General features: G+C 38.7%; 2 protein-coding genes and 1 long non-coding RNA gene across 4 annotated transcripts; all 3 read left to right on the top strand.

The window, feature by feature from the left end:
- Positions 1-272: 272 nt before the first annotated feature.
- LOC121245977 (zinc finger CCHC domain-containing protein 10) lies at positions 273-2405 on the top strand. Of its 2 annotated transcripts, none has more exons than XM_041143917.1 (2): positions 273-418; positions 1232-2405. In XM_041143917.1, the coding sequence occupies exon 2, from the start codon at positions 1314-1316 to the stop codon at positions 2094-2096; it is 783 nt and encodes a 260-aa protein (XP_040999851.1). In that variant the 5' UTR covers positions 273-418; positions 1232-1313; the 3' UTR covers positions 2097-2405. The 2 variants fall into 2 exon arrangements, with proteins under 2 accessions (XP_040999851.1, XP_040999852.1); XM_041143918.1 differs by lacking the exon at positions 273-418 and adding an exon at positions 442-588.
- An 11967-nt stretch (positions 2406-14372) lies between these two features.
- Positions 14373-14828, top strand: LOC121247368. Its single transcript, XM_041145730.1, has one exon. The coding sequence runs from the start codon at positions 14373-14375 to the stop codon at positions 14826-14828; it is 456 nt and encodes a 151-aa protein (XP_041001664.1).
- A 2794-nt stretch (positions 14829-17622) lies between these two features.
- Positions 17623-18220, top strand: LOC121245976. Its single transcript, XR_005937036.1, has 2 exons — positions 17623-17677; positions 17905-18220. It is a non-coding gene; the product is annotated as an uncharacterized LOC121245976 (long non-coding RNA).
- Positions 18221-21030: the final 2810 nt, after the last annotated feature.

Raw genomic sequence — 21030 nt, 5'->3', positions numbered from 1 at the left:
ATTAATTGCCATTATGAGATCATTAAAAATAATACTTCTCTGATCAAATTATTGTTATTTTATCACGTTAATTTAAAATTATGCACTAATTATGTAGAAATTTTATTCCTAAAAAAAACATTATTATTAAAAAATTAATTTTATAAATTTTATATTTATTTATTTATTTAAAGAGGATGGCCGGTGCTTGGACACTTTATTATTGTTCCATTTTTCTTATTTTGATCAGCGGACAAGCACTGCAAGTCGTTTGATAAGCACTGTCGTATTACCGATTACTGCAAGTCGTTAGACGAGAAAGTGCCCTCGTCTCTGTGATATGATATTACCAAGTACACCTCCCTTGGCTCTAATTTACGGTTACACTCCAAACAATCCTCTGTTCCTTTCAGATCTCGCTCCAAAGATAACGCCTTGGGTAAAAGTCTCTCTTCTCACCCTTTGTGTGCGGTCCTGTGATTTCCTCTTCACTCTCTAGGGTTTTCTCGTCTATGTTATTGTCCTAGTACTTTTGTTTCTTCGGAATCGAATTTTTATTGTTATTTTGTTGGATTTTGAAGAAACTGTATCTCTATAGGGTGTTTGTGGGTATGGACTCGTAATCTAGGCTTGATTTTTTTGTTTTTGTGGTTTTTCATCTTGGTTCCATAAACGTTAACTTTCTATCACATCGAATTTCTTTTTTCGTTGGATTTGATACTTAAGAGCTTTTGAAATGTGCTTCTGATGAGTATGACTTGTCGAGGAAATTGGGAAGGGGGGGAAATTGCAGTGATGTATTCTTTTCTTTGTTTCTCGTTTTGGTTTTAAAATTAATTTGGGAATTGTTCTGCAAGTTAAGCCATACATTTTTTTTATAAGTATAGCCATATAATTGAATTTGTGTTGTTCTTTGGATTTTTAATTACACGAACGTTGTTATGTTTAGCGGGTTTCTAACTAGGTCTTTGTGAACTTTTCCGAATAATCTGGCTTGTTTCTTTAGGATTTGTTCAGCTCTTGGACGAACAAAATTTTGTTTTTTTTTTTTTTTTTTTTTTTTTCAATTTGTGGTTTTACATTGCATTCATCAATACAGGAACAGTTTTGCAAATGTTTCTGTGCTCAGAGCCTTTATGGGTGTTTGCTTTGTCTTCCTTTTTAGCATCGAGTTTTTGGTTTTCTTATGTTGCTTATTCTGAAATGCAATTAGTTGAATGGGGGGAATTACTAATGTGAGTTTCAAATGCAGGTTGCAGGAGGATTTGGGTGGTACTGATATTGAATTAGAGCTTCAGGTTATTTTATTTATTTGTTAGATTGGGATTTGGAACATGTCTAGTAAGAAGGAAGAGAAAGCCCAGGTTGCAGCGGAAAGAATCAAGGCAGCAACCTTGAGTGCTGCCAAGGGTCTTAGCCGTGCTCAGGCTGAAAGGGCAGCAACAGCTGCAGCCCGAAATGTTAATGCATACGGGCAGAAGGAAGAAGGACCAAGCAGATGGCAGGAGAAAAGGGAAGCTAAGAGACAGATGTACCTGAATAGTACTGAGAAGGCTGTGAGATTGGGTGAAAGAAAGGATCTTAAGGCCTCTATGTCTACCGTTGCTGGTGTGGCTTCACAATGCCAGAAGTGTTTCCAGAGTGGGCATTGGACATATGAATGCAAAAATGAACGAGTTTACATCTCGCGACCCTCTCGGACTCAGCAGCTCAAGAACCCCAAATTGAGGATGAAGGTGTCAATCTCTTATGATTTAGATAATCCAGATGTTAAGGAAGAGAAGGCTGGAAAGAGTTCAAAGAAAAGCAAAAGGAAGCATTTATCATATTCTGATTCCAGTAGTGGTAGTGAGGCTTCAGTTTTCGAGACTGATAGTGGGGCTTCATCAGTTACGGGATCAGATTATTCTTCAGATGAGAGTAGCTCTAGTTACAGTTCCTCATCTGATTCAGAAGAGGAGAGGAGGCAGCGGAGGAAGAAAAAGAAGCAGAAGAGGAGAAGGCGCAGGAGGGACAGCTCATCTTCCGAGTCTTCTGAGTCAGACTCGGCTTCAGAGTCAGACTCTGATAATAGGAGCAGTCACAGGAAGAACAGGAGGCATGGTCGAAGGCGATAGAGGCAGTCCAACATTGTCGAGCAGGATTGAGATTGCTATAATTTTATGATCCGAACACTTTCAACAATTCAGAGAGAGAGACACACACACAGCATGTGCTCCCCCCCATATGGAGTAAATTTTGCTGTGTTACACTTGTTTGTCATCAACCTGGGATCTCTTCCAGCCCCTATTACGATCTCATCTGTTAAAATATGGAAAGCTTAGTTAAGGTTTTGTGCTGTTGCAGGCTAGGCCAGTTAAAATAAGCTTAGTGAGTGTTTTCTTTCGAGTATTGCATTGGATGAAATATTTTGGGAATTTGGTTTAGTTGCTTTGTGCTATTGCACATCTTCTTGCTACATTTCCCATTCTGATAATAGTTTGGTCAAACAAGAAAGCAGGGGGTTGCCATTAGTCTAATGATGCAAGTAAAATTAGTCCTTCCCAAAAGCTTCCGGTGCTTATATGTATATAGTTTTGTTCCCCAAGTGAGGTTCATGGTTGTGATTCTTACGTTTTTTATAGGTCCTTTTCAAGACGGTATTTAGTGCATGCTCAACTGATATAACGTAGAAAAAAAAAAAAAAATCACCCAGACTTTGGGATGAAATCTATACAACTCTAAGTTTCTAACTACAGAGTAAACTGAAATTAAAATATAAATTTACCAATGTAAAACGCCATTGTCATCTTCACTCAAAAAGTTCAGAAATGCATATCTCCAACTTCGGATCTCTCGCAAAGTATGCAAGGAATACGGACGAAATCCAGCTCTAGAAGAGTACTCGAGGTTCCTCGTTTTTGTGCAATGCTAATACAAGGAGGATAGATAATACACGGTTACTTCGTAACCGAAGCTTTCTCATCGCAAGTTGCAGTTGAGCACCATGTCTTTTGGCACTGACTTTTGCAAAATTGTCATGGGCGTTAGCATAGTTAGATATTTATATTTAGATGAAGGTTTTCTTTAAATTGAGTTTTTATTTTTTATTTTTTTCCCTAATCCAGTCTATCAAATTGTCATGTATCATTTGAACACTTTTTAATTTAATTTAATTTATGGTATAGTCCATGGTCAACTCCTATAGTCCATGGTCAACTCCTATAGACTATAACAACGATTAAGTCTTAAAAGGAATGCACAAGAAGTCATGTGACATAATTTTTTTTTTATTTTTTTGATAGAGATGTAAATTTTATTGATACGAATAAAATAAGTGAAGTGTGGCGCCCCCGACCTCTATGTAAGGAAATACGGGAATCGAGATGCTGAGATGATGACAATACGGTCACGCATTCCAACGATAAGTGATCAAGTGTGTGTAACATGCAACATTGTACAATAAACAACGCAGCGGATAAATATAAATAGGTAAACTAAGTACCAGAATTTTTATACAAACTAACATAAGTAAAATGATTAAAAGAGTTATATAGTCATCCCAAATAAAATATAATACAAGTACCAAAACAAATACGAGTGATCCCAATCACTCATCGGGCAGAGCCGAATCCTCAGGCTCACCTTCCTCTGCATCAAAATCTGCGTTACTATAGAACGGTACCGCATGTAAATATAAACCAAATAACCTCGAGATAAAAACATATTAATGCAACTAACATGCATGCATATGAAGAAATATGCGATAGACCCAAAATATCATTTTTTCCGAAAATGGATATTTTCCAACACACGCCAAAATCTCATTTTGGCCCAAAAATATTAATCCGTCATTTTTCAAGAAAATGATCCAAATCAATAAAACATCATTTTCTCAGAAAATGAATCACATAAAAATCTTTTTATTCAATACACGCTATTTTTCCAGAAAATAGCCCATTAATCCATTTTACCATATGCACCATGATCTCCCCTAGGGACCATCCGCATGTCCTGGCTTCGTAGCGATGCCCAGTTCTGTGCCCAGCGCGTTCATGGCCAAGCATTCTCTAGCCCCTGCCATCAGAGGGGCCACAGAGTCGGCACGAGACCATCCCGTCCAATCCTGTTGTCACCCAGCGACAACTCAGGGGACGTCACTCAGTATATTCCGCTCCCGAGTGACCAGAGGAGCTCCACCGAGATAATGCCCCATCTCGGCTTGGGGTCGTGATACACACGCACCCAAAAATCTTTTAACACATGAAAATCCAGTTTTTAATAAACACATGAACATAAATGCAATTACACAAAAACTCAATTTCATTTACAAACATGACCATGCGTGCAAATATGCCATGTACATGAAACGACGCCTTAACCAACAACCAACAACCATCAACTCAAAACACAAGCCAAACAGACAAACAACTTCGTCCTCCAATCCATCCAACCCCCGTACTCTTCGGACTCAGTCCGACATAACCAACAAGAACACAGTAAAATGAGTTAGTGTAAAAATATATTTAAATCACGACAATTCTTTAGAAAAATACTTACAGTGCTATATAATAATATCGGAAGGATCACGGAGGTGCAAGAAGTGGCGGCTCAGCAACGTAACAGTGCAAAATACACTATGGTCGTGGGTCTCAAAAACTCACTTTTGAATGGGGACAAACCAAGACCCGAAATTGATAGGGTAGGGCTTAGGGAAGTCGGTGAAGCTAATGGTGGTGGTGGTTGGCCGTGGGTGGCGGCGTAGAGGGCAAATTAAGGCCAAAATGTCCAAAACGAAAAAATGTTGATGAATGTGCTTCACCGGTAGTAGAACGAGGCTGAGGATGGGTGAAACTAATGGTGGTGGTGGTTGGCCGTGGGTGGCGGCGTAGAGGGCGGATTAAGGCCAAAATGTCCAAAACAGAAATGTTGATGAATGTGCTTCACCAGTAGTAGATCGAGGCTGAGGATGGGTGCATTGGGTTGCTATGAGGTCGATGATGAAGTGGTAAAGAAATGGTGGCCAGAGGTGACGTGACGGCAGCGCTGGAGCACAAGGAAGGTCGCGGCTTCGCGTTGAGCGTAGGGACAAACGGCGGCGAGAGGAAGGCTGAGATTGGAGGGGGGTGGTCGCCAGAGGGTGGGGAAGGTCGTGGGCTGGGCGGTGAGGCACACGGCGGCGCGCGGCGGTGTATGGGTGGAGGAGAAGCAACGCACGGGGAGAGAGGGAGAGAGGGCCTTCGCGTGCGAGAAGCAGGGGAGAGAAATGAGAAGAAAGAAAAAAAAGAAGAAAAGAAAAATGAGGAAAGAAAAATGGAGGGAAAGAAATGAGGTCCAATCCTCACATCTTGGGTCACAAAAATGATCCAACGAAAAAGATTTTAAAACAGCAAGTTAATTAAAATAATTTAAACGTAATGATAAAATGAAAAATTTCAATATATAAGTCTAAGATGCTAAAATAACTTATTTTAATTTCTCAAAAACCTAAATTCACGTAATCCTAAAATATTGTCACATTTCTAAATTTCCTCGATATCGTCACATTTTTAACAAAAACCTTTATTTTAATGTAGTCTAATATAGAAATTAGTATCTCTGGAATATAATCCAATTAGACACAGTTTAATTCAAATAAAATACCCTCTACACAAAACATAAATTTTCGAGACTTAAAACAAAGTTTAAAATATATATATATATATATATATATATATATATATAACTCTGCCATGAATTAATACTAAGGATAAAAATGAAATAAAAAAAATTGTTGGTAGTTTTATGATTGGAATGGCAAAAATTGAAAAAAAGAAAACACTTAGTTTGATGTGCTTTACGGAAAATCAATGTCCAAAGGCTTGATGGCATTTTCATAAATACTATGGATATTATGACTAGAGTCAATAAGGCATAAACATTGTTTCAGGAGGAACAAGAAAAATAAAACAAAAAAAGAAGAGAGGAGACCGAAAGAGGAAACGAAGCTCACATCGAGATGCAGAGTTTACCTAGAGGTAGATGCGGTGGTCGTGGGTGGAGCAGGGTGACTGGACGCACTGAGGGAGAGATCTAGTGAGAGAGAAAGACCAACGAATGAGAAGGAAACAAATGCAAAAGAGATAGAGTAAGTCGAGGGAGAGTGACTCGGAGGTGCTGTCGGTGGCTTACCGTGAGGGACGCGGCGGAAAAGGAGTGGCGTGGAGTGACCGTTGGAGTTCTCTGTGCCGGTGGTAACGTGGAGGCACTGGCACCGTGTGTGGTGGCTTTGAACGACAAGGGCACCGGGTTGTGTGTTGCTCTGTTTTCGGGGGCTAAAACAGGGGAGTTTCGGTTCACTATGCAAGTGGATGTTCTCAGCACTTTGGTGGTGGTGCAGTGGTGTACGGCGGAGGAGCTGGAGCTCCAGTGATGGTCAAATGAAGGTGGCGCACGGCGAGGTAGAGCTGCGATCCGTGGAGATGAAGTGCATGCACGGATTGCGTCGATTTTTGTATGGGGTAGTGAGAGTTCTGGGCGGTGCAATGGGCTGTTGTGCCGTGGGATGAAAGCCGTATATGTGTACTGGTGCAGCGGCAGTACGGACGACGGAGGGCAGGGCTTGGGCAGTGCTATCACACGGTGGTTTCCGTCGTGCGGGATGTGGTTCGTGCGTGAGATTGGTGCTGCCTGAACGTGGAGGCGTGGGGGAGTTAATCGTGTGGCAGCCCTAGCTTGGGGAAGGAGACGGCAACCCTATTCTAGGTTTTCTTCATGCACGAAGGATGTGTATTTATAGGTGATTGAAAGAAAAAAAAAATAAATAAAACCCTAGAGATGAGAGAAAGTAGCGTGCATGCATGGGCATAAAACGGACGTGAAACCGTGAAGAACATGGAGTCTGAAGTAAGGTAACACGGGCTTGGGTTTTCAGTGAATTAAAGGCCTCGACTCAATCTCTAAAAGTAAAACAATTTGTCTTAGAAAAAAAAAATATCTCGACCCTTAAAAAGTTTTTTTTTTTTAAAAACAACCTCGCACTGGACCTGGGTGTTACATAAACACATTCTAGGATTTAGAAATTAAAAGCAGAAAATCAGGAACATTGTTTCCATTAAGCACAATGGCTGAGAACTAAAGCCATAAAGTGTGTACAAAAAAGTTCTGAAGCTCTGCCATTGTACGCTCCCTATCTTCAAAGCACCGTGCATTCTTTCCGACCAAATACACCACATAATGCATAATGGAATCATCTTCCACATTGCCGCCACTTGGGGATAGCCTTGAATCTCCTTCCAACAAGCAAGTCCACCACCCTCAAGGGCATTACCCAAGCTACACCAACTCTTCTAAAGTTCTTATCCCACAACGCTCTTGTCACCTCACAATGCAAATAATAAGTAATCCACTGATTCTTCATGCTTTTTGCAAAAATAACACCAATTCATCACAATGAGTCCATTCTTCCTCAAATTGTCCGTGGTAAAAATATTCTCAAGAGAAGCAGTCCATACGAAAAAGCTACTTTGGAAGGCACATGAGACCTCCAAATTCTCTTCCATGGGGAGATAACATCTCCTTGTGATACCAATGTTTTGTAATATGACCTCACTGTAAACTTCTTGCTATCGTTGGGCTTCCACTGCATCCTAGCCCTCATGTCGTTAGAACTCCTTAGGAGTATACCAAACTAGAAAATTCTGAAACAATATACATTTCCCAATCATGAATATCCCTATTAAATGGGACATTCCATTAGTGAGAACCATGAGAAAATGCAACTAAATTTGCCACCGAAGCATCCTTATTAACTGTAATGCGATAGAGAGTTGGAAAAGCCCTATCAAGAGCGCGATCGCCACACCAAATGTCATGCCAAAACCTGATACTGGAACCCTCACCAACCACAAAATGGATATGAGTTTCAAAACTCTACCAACCCCTCCTAATAAATTTCCATAAGCCTACGCCATACCCCCCCCCCCTCTCCTTACTTCATTGGAACACCAATACACCTAAGCACTTTCGTGTCTAAGGTCAATAACTCTTTCCAAAGCGAATTCCCCTCCAAGTGGTACCTCCATAACCATTTCCCCAATATGGCTTTATTGAATGTCCTCAAATTTTGTACCCCTAAGACTCCATATGAGATTTGAGAGCAAACTTTATTTTAATTAACAAGATAGAATTTTGTTTCCTCCCCACTCCACCCTACAAAAAAGTCTGAAATAACTTCTCAATCCTATTAGCCACCCTTGCAGGCAAATGAAATAGAGATAAAAAAAAAAAAAAAAGGTGAGAAAGTTAGATAAAGTAATCTTAATTAATGTGAGTCTACCCCCTTACGATAAATACATTCGTTTCCTACCAGCCAACCTTTTCTCGACTTTCTCAATAACTCCATTCCAAATGGCTCGATCCTTAAACGATGCTCCAAACGGATGACCCATACATTTCATAGGCAAATAATACACTTTACAACCCAGGAGACTCGCCAGGCTATTGATACTAGGCACCACAGCCACTGGAACCATCTTGGACTTACCAAGGTTCACTGATTGAGCCATAATATTGTAATTTTTTTGCACTTTAATTCACGTCAATCACATTTTTCTCACTAGTAATTGATGAAATTAGGCCGTGGAAAATTGACTTGAGCTGAATTGCATCTTGAGGCAAAAAGCACGTTTAAATATTACATCTTATGAGATTACTGTGTTTTCTCTTAATTTTCCATTTTGTTGGAGTTTGAACTAGTTGTAAAATGCTTAGCACTTTTGTGATCTTGAAAACTCAGTTTATTTTTTTCTTCACTTTTAAGTGGCAGAAAATTTCCTCCAAGCCCAAAAATAGCTACTAAGTCCAACTAGTAGCAGCCCATTACTCCTCAATGAAATGCCATATACCCTTTTGCACTCCAGGTCCTAAAACTTCCTCCAACAAATTGCATGATGCAGTTCCAACAATATCTCAAGAAAATTGGGAATCAGTTGATCAAGTGCCCGAGCTCAAGCATGAGTAGAAGTCGAGAATCCAGACCGGGCAGCAAATACAGAGAAGCCATGTGTCCCAAACGATTGGAAGGAATCCTGGCAAGTGGGAGAAAAGGAGATCAGAAAGGAAAAATTCGGTCAGCTTTGCTTGGTTTGCAGACTGCTCCCAGCCAAGTTCTCAAATGCCAAAAATTACATACCATTTTTGTTTCTATAGTTTAGGTTTGAATCTAAAGACCTGTTGGCTGGATTCGAGACCCATTCTTACGTCTTGAGCAATTTATCCTTTCTAATTCAACAGTTTTGAATTTCTGTGTTATTTTTCATTTACGTTGGGTTTATAGTTGTGATTCTCTCGAGACTTATTTTAAGATTCATTGGTTTCATTCTTCTATGCTTATTATTGGTTGTAATTCCTAATTAGAGTAATGTTGTTGGGCAGTTTTGAATCCTCATGAAATGAAAACTAGTTGGTTTACACACTACACACAAGGTGTTTGATAAAATGCCCCTTAGAGCATAGCCATTATAACTTTCGGTTCATTGTCTGGAATCGTTGGATTAGATGACATTGATGGTAGTGGTTTAGCTTCTTAAGCAAGGATAACCATAATTTATTCAATGCACGTCAGTGAAGTCAATCAATTTATGGAAAAGAGTGATGTTGGTGCCAAGGTGCATTGGAGTGATAATTTCTTGATTGTTAACTAGTTGTTTTCCATCTCTGAATTAAGTTCAACTTCATATTTTCATTTAGACTTTCTTTAACATACTTATTGTTCATTTCAATATTTCATACAAGAGAGAGAGAGAGAGAGAGAGAGAGAGAGAGAGAGAAGAAAACATTTCTAGATTATGTCAAACAAAAAATCAATTTTCATTGTGAATGTCATTGTAAATAGTTATAAAATATAACCTTTTATTTTTTATTTTTGATAGTAGTCGAATTTGAGATTTGGCTAATTGTTCTATGAGGAAATGACTTAAGGACTTCCCTAATATTACTTGGTGTAACGCTTATTCTTGGAAGTGATTTTCTAATCGTTTCTAATATTACCAAGGTTCACCTTGAGACCTAACACTGCTTCAAAGCATAACAAAAGTGAACTTAAAGCTTGAATCTGGCCATGATCCACCTCACGAAAAAGAAGAGTATCATCTGCATAAAGGAGATGTGAGATTATGATTGAGCCATTGATGCCATTTCCCATTGAAAATCCGGATAAAAAATCTCCCCCAATAGCAGCCTTCACCATTTGACCAAGTTCCTCCATTACAATAACGAAGAGAAAAGGAGACAATGGATCCCCTTGCCTCAATTTCACGAGAACTATTAAAAAACCCAACAGGGGTGCCATTAACTAGCACCGAGAAGCGAGCGGTAGTAATACAATGCCGAATCCATGAAATCCATCTATCACCAAAGCCACACCTCCTTAGCAAGTAAAAAAAAAAAAAAAAAAACAAAAATTCTCAATTCACACGATCATATATCTTTTTCATGTCAAGCTTGCACATAATATCTAAAACTCCCTCCCTCAACCTACTATCTAAGCACTCATTGGCGATGAGAACCAAATCAAGGATTTGTCTCCCCCGAACAAACACATTTTGAGGCTTAGAAATAATTTGTTCCATAACCAGGCTTAATCGATTAGCAAGAACTTATGAAATAATCTTGTATACCCGCTCATAAGACTTATAGGGCGGAAATCCTTCACTTCCATAACCCCATGTTTCTTCGGTATGAGAGCAATGAACGTTGCATTGAGGCATTTCTCAAACTTCTTAAAGGAGTGGAATTCAAAGAAAACCCGCATAACATCACATTTCACAATGTCTCAACAAGTTTTGAAAAATCCCATTGAAAAGCCATTGGGGCCTGGTGCTTTGTCTTTAGCCATACCGCCAATCACTTTATAAATCTCATTTTCTTCAAAGGATCTTTCCAACCAGCTCGCACTCTGCAGATCAATAGACTCAAACAACAAACTTTCAAGATTCGGCCTCCAATTAGCCAATTCCATGTGGAGATTCTCATAATAATGCACAATATAGTTCTCAATCTCAGAGGGGGGAGAGAGCACTTGATTACTTGAATGAAGTATCTCAATAGCATTACTGTGCCGATGTGAATTAGCCACTCTATAGAAGAACTTTGTGCATTTATTGCCTTCTTTGAATCAAATGGCCCTAGATTTTTGTCTCCGCGAAGGCTCTTCCATCAGCAACACCCTCTCCAATTCAATCATGATCGAACTCTTTCTCAGCAATAACTCCTCCGAGATATCTCCCATCAACTCCCTCCCTCTAAAACCTATAGCTCCTTCATAAGGAAAGTCTTCTGATTGTCAACATTTCCAAAGACTTCCAAGTTCCACTTCTTTAAATCTTACTTCAAAGCCTTAAGTTTACTTGCAAGAATGAAACTAGGAGTGCCTGTGAAATGATAAGAAGACCACCAAAACCTTACCTTCTCTACAAAGCCATCAACAGCTAACTAAATATTTTCAAACTTGGAATACCGGTGTCCCTCATGAATGACTCTGTAATCTAATAGAATAGGAAAGTGATATGAACAAACTAGGGCAAATGCTTTTGGCACAGTAATGCCAATTTCGACCAACCCTGACTATTGGACAGCATGAACTCGCCCCCAACAAGAAGGAGATCCATGAGATCCAAATCAAATATGAACTCAGAAAACTCCTTCATAGACAAGGAGTTGCGATGAATCCCCGTCGCTCACTAGGAGAGTGGGTAATATTAAAATCCCCACTCAACACCATGTCACGTCCCATAAATAATATAAACCTGCCAACTCCTCCTATAGCCTTCTCCGAATCTCCTATCTCTATCCATGTTTGGCCCATAGCTACTTGCATAAGCCCACTCCCACCCATCTTCAACATTTGTAAATAAACTAGCGACTGAGAAATTTTCAATACATTCCTAATCGCCTCCACTACCCTTTTATCTCACATTAAAAGAATGCCACTTGAAGCTCCCAGAGAAGCCAAGTAGAACCAACCCACAAAAGAACACCCCTACAGACTACGAATAAATCTTCTATTGATGACACATAATTTTGTTTTTTGAAAACACACAACATCAATCCTCCACGTCCGCAATAAAGATTTTATGCGAAGGCGCTTATTTTGATCATTAAGCCCCCGCAAGTTCCAAGAGAGGATTTTAGGCTTCATGAGCTAAAAGAGCACCCTTACCTTTCAATCTATCCCTTCCGCCACTCCCTTCCTTTGCTTCATTATTAATAGTACATTTGAGCCTTTTAAGTACTCTATCTCTCTTTGTGGCTAATTTCGATCGACCATCTTTAATGGATACAAGAAAGGCCTTAAATTGCTCTTCAAAGCCTGCACAAGAAACCCCAATACAAGCTTGTATTTCCTCTACCTTTTTAAACACCCACTCCGAAATGAACCTGTTTGAGTTTGGACTGGGTGGGAGCGTGCATATTAGGGTTAGTTTAGCAACCCCCCATCAAAACACTCTCCGTCGCTGAGAGCCAATTGCATGTTCAATCCATCCGACACCCCCATAGAGAGCTCTTCTGTCCTCATATCCATGAAAATAGGAGAAGCAGGACTATGAGTGGAAACCATGGTCTAGCCAGCACTATCGTCCTTGCTAGTACATTGTTGGTAAGGTCATTGGCCTCCGGCGAAACAATCTATGATTGTCCACCCGTCGGTCACGCCACTTCAACCAAGGAGATAGAGAATCTCCAATTCTCTTTACAACATAATGTGTTGAGATACCACCCATTATGTTACCTTCAAACAAACCATAGCCCAGGCCCAAGCCCAAGCCCAAGCCCAAGCCCACCCATTTTTTCTCTTCAACGCATCGTATAAACCAATTGATTTTTTCTTGCATGTTACCCAATTGATTCTTCATCTATGTCAGAACATGATGTACCATTTCCTCATTCAAGCCGATAGCACCCTTGCCACCACCCTTAGGTCTCTGGGCACCAACTAAAATGGCGGCACTACCTGACCTTTTCGGGCCTACAACTCCTCTCAAGAAGGCCAATGTGTCAGAGCTTGCTCCCAACCTAACATGTTCATGGGACTGCTCCAAAACCTACGGTTGTTGGAGGACCTCCCTGTAAAACTGAGTATGAGGTTGATTCAGAGCCACCGTCGTCACTAGCGATGACGTACGATCTGGTCCACCTTTTCTTCTAGCCTCCCTCACTACCTCCACCAACTTCCTTCATCCATGCCATCCATATCCTTTGGTATAAAAATAAAATTCCAATGACCACCCTTTTCATATTCTACTAGTGCCATGTAAAAGCCTTAGGAGTTAGAACACTACTGCGCAATGAAGCCCCTGTCTCCTTTCCGATGAGCGGTATAGAACTCCTTTCTCCCAGCCTTCAGATAGTCCTCCAGAGCTTTAGTGAACCAGCGTATTGTGGCTAACCCCAAGCTCATATCTTTCACAACTTTCCAGCCACTCTCAGTTAAAAGCAAATATCTACCATCCCTTATCACCTCAAACGCCTTTGATTTGATTACAACTAGCTTCAAAGGACCCATATTCCTTCCTACTTAAGAAAAACTCGCCATCAAACGCCCACAACCACCATTGAAATGTTAAATGTACGGAGAGAAAAATGTTAAGTGTCGCAACTAATCAATACATACCACGTGACATAATTTGAACATATCGAATCTTAATGGAATGTGTGCTGTAAAGTTTATTTGTAGTTCAAGGTGCATACCATTGGTCTAGGCAAGAGGTCAATGAGGTTGTCTTATCTTTCCTTAACTCAATTACTGATATAACCTTTATCAATTTCACCTACCTGGTGATGATTCCCAAAGTAAGCCATCCCAAGCATGTCAATGACTATTGCCCCATTAGTCTTTGCAATATTCTTTACAAAATAATCACTAAGATGATCACCAATAGACTTAATCAGATATTACCTTCCGTCATTTCACCCAACCAATGTGCTTTTATCCCAAGAAGATTAATTACAAACAATATTCTGGCTGCTTATGAGACCCTCCATACTATGCACTCAGTTGTTTGGTCACAAAGGTTATATGGCTGTGAAGTTAGATATGAGCAAAACTTATGATAGGATGGAGTGTGACTTTCTCAAAGCTATGCTACTTAAACTTGGTTTCACACCCAGATGGACAAAATTGATTTTAAAATGCATCACCACCTCCCCTTTTGCTGTCTTAGTGAATGAGGTCCCTCATGAAAGGTTAACGAGGCTTAAGACAAGGCTACCCCTTCTCACCATATCTTTTTATCCTTTGTGTAAAGGTGTTAAGTTCTCAACTCAATGATGCAGTACAACATGGTGTCCTTACTGGTGTGCCAATTGCCAGAGGTCAAATTCACATGAGTCATATGTTTTTTGCAGATGACAATCTTTTATTTTGTAGGGCTATAATGAGAGAATGGGTTGCTTTACATCAGATATTGGAAGTCTATGAAAAAGCTTTTGGACAACAACTCAATCGAGACAAGACCTCACTGGTTTTCAGTTGGAACACAAAGCCAGCTGCAAAAGCCTATTTAATGGAGGTGGCAAGGTTACTAGCTACTATGAAAATGGAAAAGTACCTAGGTCTCCCTTCTCTCATTGGACGATCTAGGGCGGCTACCTTTAAGGGTATTGTTGATAGGGTTGGTCAGAAACTTGGTAACTGGAAAAACCAATTTCTTTCACAAGCTATGAAGGAGATACTTTTTAAGGCTGTTCTTCAGGCCATTCCCACTTATTACATGAGTGTGTTTTTACTCCCTCTTTCCCTATGCAGGAAGCTAATTCTTTATTTGCTAACTTTTGGTGGGACCACCAAGACTCTCAACACAAAATCGATTGGAAAAGCTATCACTTATTGAGCTATGGCAAAATGGAAGGAGGCATGGGGTTTAGGGATTTGCATTGTTTCAATCTAGCTTTATTGGCAAAACAAGCATGAAGATTGCTACAGTTTCCTACATCCTTACCAAGCAAGATCATTCAGGCCAAATATTTTCCAAGCTCCTCACTTTTACATTCCCAGTTGGGCTCTAGACCTTCTTATATTTGGGGAAATGTATATCACTCTCTTTTCTTGCTTAAGGAAGGCATTATTTAGAAGGTGGGTGATGGACATAATATTAGTATTTAGCATGACAAATGGCTACCTCGGGATTGTTCTTGCAAGGTGCAATCCCCTTTCTCTATTTTAGATAGCCATGCAAAAGTTGCTACACTTATTGATCAAGAGAAGGGCTGGTGGAATTTGGAACTTCTTCACTCAATTTTCAATGTGGCAAAATTTTAGGCTATTGTTGCCTTACTTGTGAGATTGATGGCACAGTCAGATAAGTTGAAATGGAGAGGTATTTCCACAAGTATATTCTCAATTAGAAGTGCCTATCACTTATAAAAGCAACTTCTAATTTGGTCCAATGGACGCACATCATGGCAGGGGCGGCATGGGGCTATATGGAAAACTCTTTAGTCTTTACAAACAACAAATGCAGTTAAGGTTTTTCTATGGCGAGCCTGCACTTATGCATTACATACAAAGCTGAACTTGTTTCATAGAAGAATTGTGGATGATCCCTTATGCCCAATTTGCAAACTTGAAGTGGAAACCCCAGGTCATATACTATGTTCATGCCCCTCTGCCAGTGATGTCTAGTTGTTGGGAGATAGACCTTTTCAAAAAGCCTCCATTATCTGTAATGATTTAACTAGTCTCTAAATACATGTGCAGCAGATTGGGGCCATAGGACTTGGTTTTGTTTGCCATCCTCTCGAGGATGCTTTGGTTTCGAAGAAATTATTTTCATCATGAGAGTTTTTTGTCACCATATTTTGTCTATCAGCAAGCAGTGCTAGCTCAGGCAGATTTTATGGAAGCCATGATGCCCTCCCACACCACCCTTCTCCTCATTCCTTACAATGGCAAGCTCTTGTTGGCAATTGGCTCAAAGTCAATTGGGATGTGGCTGTTCAATCTGGATTGAATAAGATTGGTGTATGGGTTGTTATTAGATATTCTGGTGGTAATGTAATAGCTAGTTTGATGAAACCATTGCACTACTGTGTAGATCCCTCCATAGCATAAGCATGTGAATTTTTTTTTTTTTTTGGTACGGAACTTGATCTACATTCATTGGTTTTTTAAGGTGATTTCAAAGTGGTGGTTCAAACTGCTTCCTCACAGGTAATCCATGAAGGTTAACTAAGCGGCATCATCAATTATTTACGGTGCTTAATGGTGACATCCAAGTGGCAGATTCAACATGTTAAAAGAGAGCTCAACTGTGTTGCACGTACACTAGCAAAACAGGCTGTGTTAGGTGACAATGAATTAATTGATTTACGCTCCGTTTGTTTTTATTGATGAGATGAGATGAGATCAGTTGAGATAAAAGTTAAAAATTAAATAAAATATTATTAGAATATAATTTTTTAATATAATTTTTATTTTAAAATTTGAAAGGATTGAATTGTTTATTTTATTTTGTATTGAAATTTAAAAATATTGTAATGTTTAAATGAGATGAGAAATTTTAAAAATATTATAATAATTAATGGTGACATCCAAGTGGCAAATTCAACATGTCAAAGGAGAGCTCAACTGTGTTGCACATACAATAGCAAAGCAAGCTGTGTTACGTGACAATAAATTAATTGATTTAGATTGCATTGCTACATGTATTATTTTTGACCGATAGCCATAACTTTTTTTAATGAATGCATCTGCTATCGTTTTACTTAACAAGAGGAAAAAGAAAAATAAAGTGACATAAAATATTATTAGAATAAATTTTGATATTTAAAAAAATTAAATTATTTATAAAAAAATATTAAATATTTTTAAAAAAAGTTTACAAAAAATTTATTTTTTTATATGTTAGTTATTGATATTTTAAAAATCATAAAATTTAAAATTAAAAAGAAAATTAATTTATCACCTCAAACGAGCCTCAGTCCCGCACCCCTCCCCTCCATCTCAGAAACCTCACCCATCCCTCTTCGTCTTTGCCCTAATCCCTCTCCCTCCAGCGCTGCCACCCTGTTTCCTGGAGCAAGGTTCTTTGGTATGAAACTCACTTTCTCTCCATTTCTTTCTGTTTTCTCCCCCTAAATCGCCATTGTTGCTCTGTTTGAGAGAAGAAAATTTTTTTCTTCGTTTCCTCGTGCGATTGTATCCCTTTCTCCCGCTTTCTCTCATTGTTTTCTCTTTCCTCAAGCGTTGTCTCTCCATTTCATTCTATAAATTTTTTTTGGTCCGTTTCCTGATTATCTCTCTTCCCTTTCTGTGATTTTATCTCTTCCTGAGGTTGGTTTTCCAATCGCTCAACAATTAATCTTGTGTGCCAGCCAGGTAAAAATTCATTTTCTTGTTAATCTTGTAGTTGGTTTTTACTTCATTGTGTTCTAGTTTTTAATCCTTCTTGGTGGTATTTTGTATGTATTTTAGATAAATTTAGGGTTTTTTCAAGTTATTATTAGATTAGTTTTTTACTGGTTTCATTAGAATAATTTTGTATACTGGTTTGATTAGATTAAGTCATTATCATTAGATTAATGTATGGTTCCTATTTGAACAGTTAATAAGCATTTTGTAACTTCTCTGTCCATCCGTCACTTTTGCAGATTTATTGATTTAATTTCTCGTTCTTGGTCTATGAATGGCATGTATAGCTTGAGCTACATCCCTTTCGCAAGGTCTTTGGTTTCAAATCATGTATAATTTGTGTTTCAGCATCTAAATCAAATCATGGATCAAGAGGATGAAATATTGGTGCAACTATATCTTGTCTCAGATAAAATCATCCTACCTATTAATTGGGCTCTTGCCTATTCTTATAATCAATAAAATTGTATTTACTGAAAAAAGAACCGTCCTGCCTATTGTACTTCCTTTCAATTTGTTGGTTAGTTAATTTTGTTTTTGGTGAATATTCAATGCAGTGCAAGGTGTGCATGCAAACATTTATGTGCACCACTACGAAGGTGAAGTGCAGGGAGCATGCGGAAGGAAAGCACCCCAAATCTGATGTTTATACTTGCTTCCCGCATCCCAAAAAATGAATGAATGTGGAGATGAATTGAGAGTATCATCATATGTAAATCTTTCTATTATGACATGGTTACATCGTGGTTGCTTTATGCATGTTGTGGTACTGTCTGTTTGGGAGAGGGAGATGGAGAGGGAGAGTGATGTATTCTTGCCCTTTGTTCAAGTGGAACTCAGTGTTCAATTATAATGAATATTGATGCCATTGGTGATGCAAGCTTATTTAATTGTGATGAGAAATGCATTGATCATGAAAAGCTGGCGGAGTCATTTTAATAATTTTCAATTACTAAGCAACTGATCTAGACATTTCCTGTATGAGAAATATTGTTCATGTAAGTTTGTCATTCCCAAACACAATTGCCATGTGGCATGTTTTAAGGCTTATTTTAAGTCATCGATGCATGAAAGTTGCTTAAAATGTATCACAGCAACAAGTGCAACGAAGGATGATAAGATATAGGATGAGAAAAATATTGCCCTTTCAATAGTGAAACAAGGTTGCCAAATTGTCGCTTATGATTAATCACTCAGATGGGTAATACATGATGAAGTTTTAATTTCATGCATGCGAGCTCTATTCTCCGCATCTTGGCTTCTAAATTAGCCTTCTGCTGACTTTCCCATGCCTGGATTTTGATTTCCTCACGCTTATATCTGAGAAAATTTAACTTACTCTTGTCATATTAGCACTCATCATACAAAAAAACATATACGTGGCCTTGAACTTCAAAAGAATTGCAATTTGGTATTAAAAAAACCAAGAAGTATGTGGGTTGTGGAAGACTCTTTATTAGGGAACCATTTATTCAGTTCCATTTTATCACTACTTTGTTTAGTCATTAACTATATAATCAAGCAACATAAAAATTCCATCAAACTTTTCCCCTGCTACGTGGAAGAAGTGAGGGAGTGCATGTCTGCATACTATCTATACTTACAAGTTTGATATCATTCTCCCCTTATATCCAACACTATCTATCTGTAAATTGGCAGATCTACTATTATATCTAAATTTAAAATCACCAAATAGGTCTCGGAATGAACCACCAAATCAATGGGGACAGATCAGAGCTACATGATTAGTCTTTACTCTGATAACTGATTGAATTATGTGAAAACATCCTAATTATTGAGCTTCTCACCAACCTAGGTCATTGATAACTTTCTCCATATAAAAATTGGTGAGTTGTTTAAATGCTACATAAAGTATCATCAACCCAATTGCTATGCCAGAAGGACGAATATGCAGTGTATGCAACAAGATTTTAGTGCAGGAATGTGGATCTACCCTGCATATACAGAGAGAAAACCATTCATAGAAGTGAGTCTGTGTGGCATTTGTCAAAAGCAAGAAAATTCTAAAAGAAAATTAGCATGTTGATCAGTTTCTTATTTTTGAGCCCATCATTCAATATAAGCACAATGAAGGGCTTTCTGTACCTGTCATATCTTCTGATGAGTTTTTTGTGCAGGTTAAATCCCTATGACCAACTTCCTTCAAGTCCTCACTTATAGGGTATGGATTTGTTAACGCGACCCATGTCACCATTTTCCTTTTGCAATGACTCTTTCTGATGGCAAGAAGTCTGGTTTAAGACTGCCTCACTTGACAACTTCAATGATGGAACTTCTAAGCTGTAAAATGTAACTGGAGGGCATATATCAAAATTTATATAAAAGTAAAGATATAGGTGTTTGTTCGTCGCAAGAAAATCTATCTATAAGTAATAATTAATGAAAATGAAATCAAGTTAAGAGAAATTGGTGTTAGTGCTTTGAATAACAGTTATGAACCTTCATCAAAGTCCACTATTGGAGGCTAACAAGTTGTTCTTCACAAACTCGGAATCCTCAAACTTGGAAGGAGAAGTTCTCACAGAGTTACCATTTGATCCATCCTCTTTTTTATGATTGTGAGGCCCAATGAGCTTCATCCTCAGCTTACTAGGAGAAATAATACCAGTCTGCAATTGAAGAAACCAGACCACATCAACCTATTCATCTAAAACTAATTTAGGAAGCTCCAAAGCTTGTCAAATTTCAACAAATTCATATCTTCCTCATAAAACACCAAGTGTCTCGGTATTCTTGTGGCTTTCCTCCTCTGTGAAAAGTAGAGTAATGGTTTGCAAACAAATGTAAAGAAAAAAAACAGGGGGGACAAAACTCAAGGTTCTTGGTTATTTTTATTTAAACCGTGTATGTATGTATATCATATATATATCCGTTTGTACATAAACAAAGTAAAAATCATGAAAACCGTTCCATCATTATAACCAGGAAAAAGTAATAAATAAAAAGAAAATCCATATTTATGGATAATTGAATTGAACCAACCTCCTCAGCTTCCCCAATGAAAAAATTCAATCACCTGCCCAAGTAAATATTCTGAGTTGAAGAAAACCTATAACTCATACAAAATCATATTTCCCAAAACCATTTCAAGACCAAACCAAGTGCAACAAATGCCATGTTTTGAGCCCAAATCCAAACATTTCATGTCCAACCCCTTTTTATACAATGAAAGAGGAAAAAAAGAACAACTCATCCCAAAACCCACATTAATGGAGAGACAATGCTCGAGGAAAGAGAGAAAATGGAGAGAAAAGGAGAGAAAGTGGGAGAAAGGGAAAGAATCGTTCCAAGAAACGAAGAAAAATTTTTTCTTCTCTCAAACAGAGCGAAAATGGTGATTTGGGAGAGAAAACAAAAAGAAATGGAGAGAATGTGAGTTTCATACCAGAGAACCTTGTTCCAGGAAACAGAGTGGTAGAGCTGGCCAGAAGGAGGAGCGTCGCTCGGTGTCGCTGGACAGAGAAACGGTATCACCGGGTGGCACTGGGCAAAGGAAGGTGATGCGGGCGTGGGAGGAGGAATTTCATATGGTCAAATTTTGAATGGGCAAAAAAGCAACCGACCCACCTTTTGTTAAAAAATAATAATAATAATAATAATAAAAAGACACTTAAGGTGCGCTACGGATCGGCTGATCCGTAGTAGAACTCAAAACATTTTCC

The sequence above is a fragment of the Juglans microcarpa x Juglans regia genome, chromosome 1S (assembly GCF_004785595.1).
Source record: "Juglans microcarpa x Juglans regia isolate MS1-56 chromosome 1S, Jm3101_v1.0, whole genome shotgun sequence".
In the NCBI taxonomy this organism is placed as follows: Eukaryota; Viridiplantae; Streptophyta; class Magnoliopsida; order Fagales; family Juglandaceae; genus Juglans; species Juglans microcarpa x Juglans regia.
Note: the sequence above shows the minus strand (reverse complement) of the source record. Positions and strands in the feature narration are given on the sequence as shown.

Excerpts from the sequence above, each read along its gene's own strand:
- LOC121245977 (XM_041143917.1), top strand. The coding sequence starts at position 1,314 with ATGTCTAGTAAGAAGGAAGAGAAAGCCCAGGTTGCAGCGGAAAGAATC.
- LOC121247368 (XM_041145730.1), top strand. The coding sequence starts at position 14,373 with ATGAGAGAATGGGTTGCTTTACATCAGATATTGGAAGTCTATGAAAAA.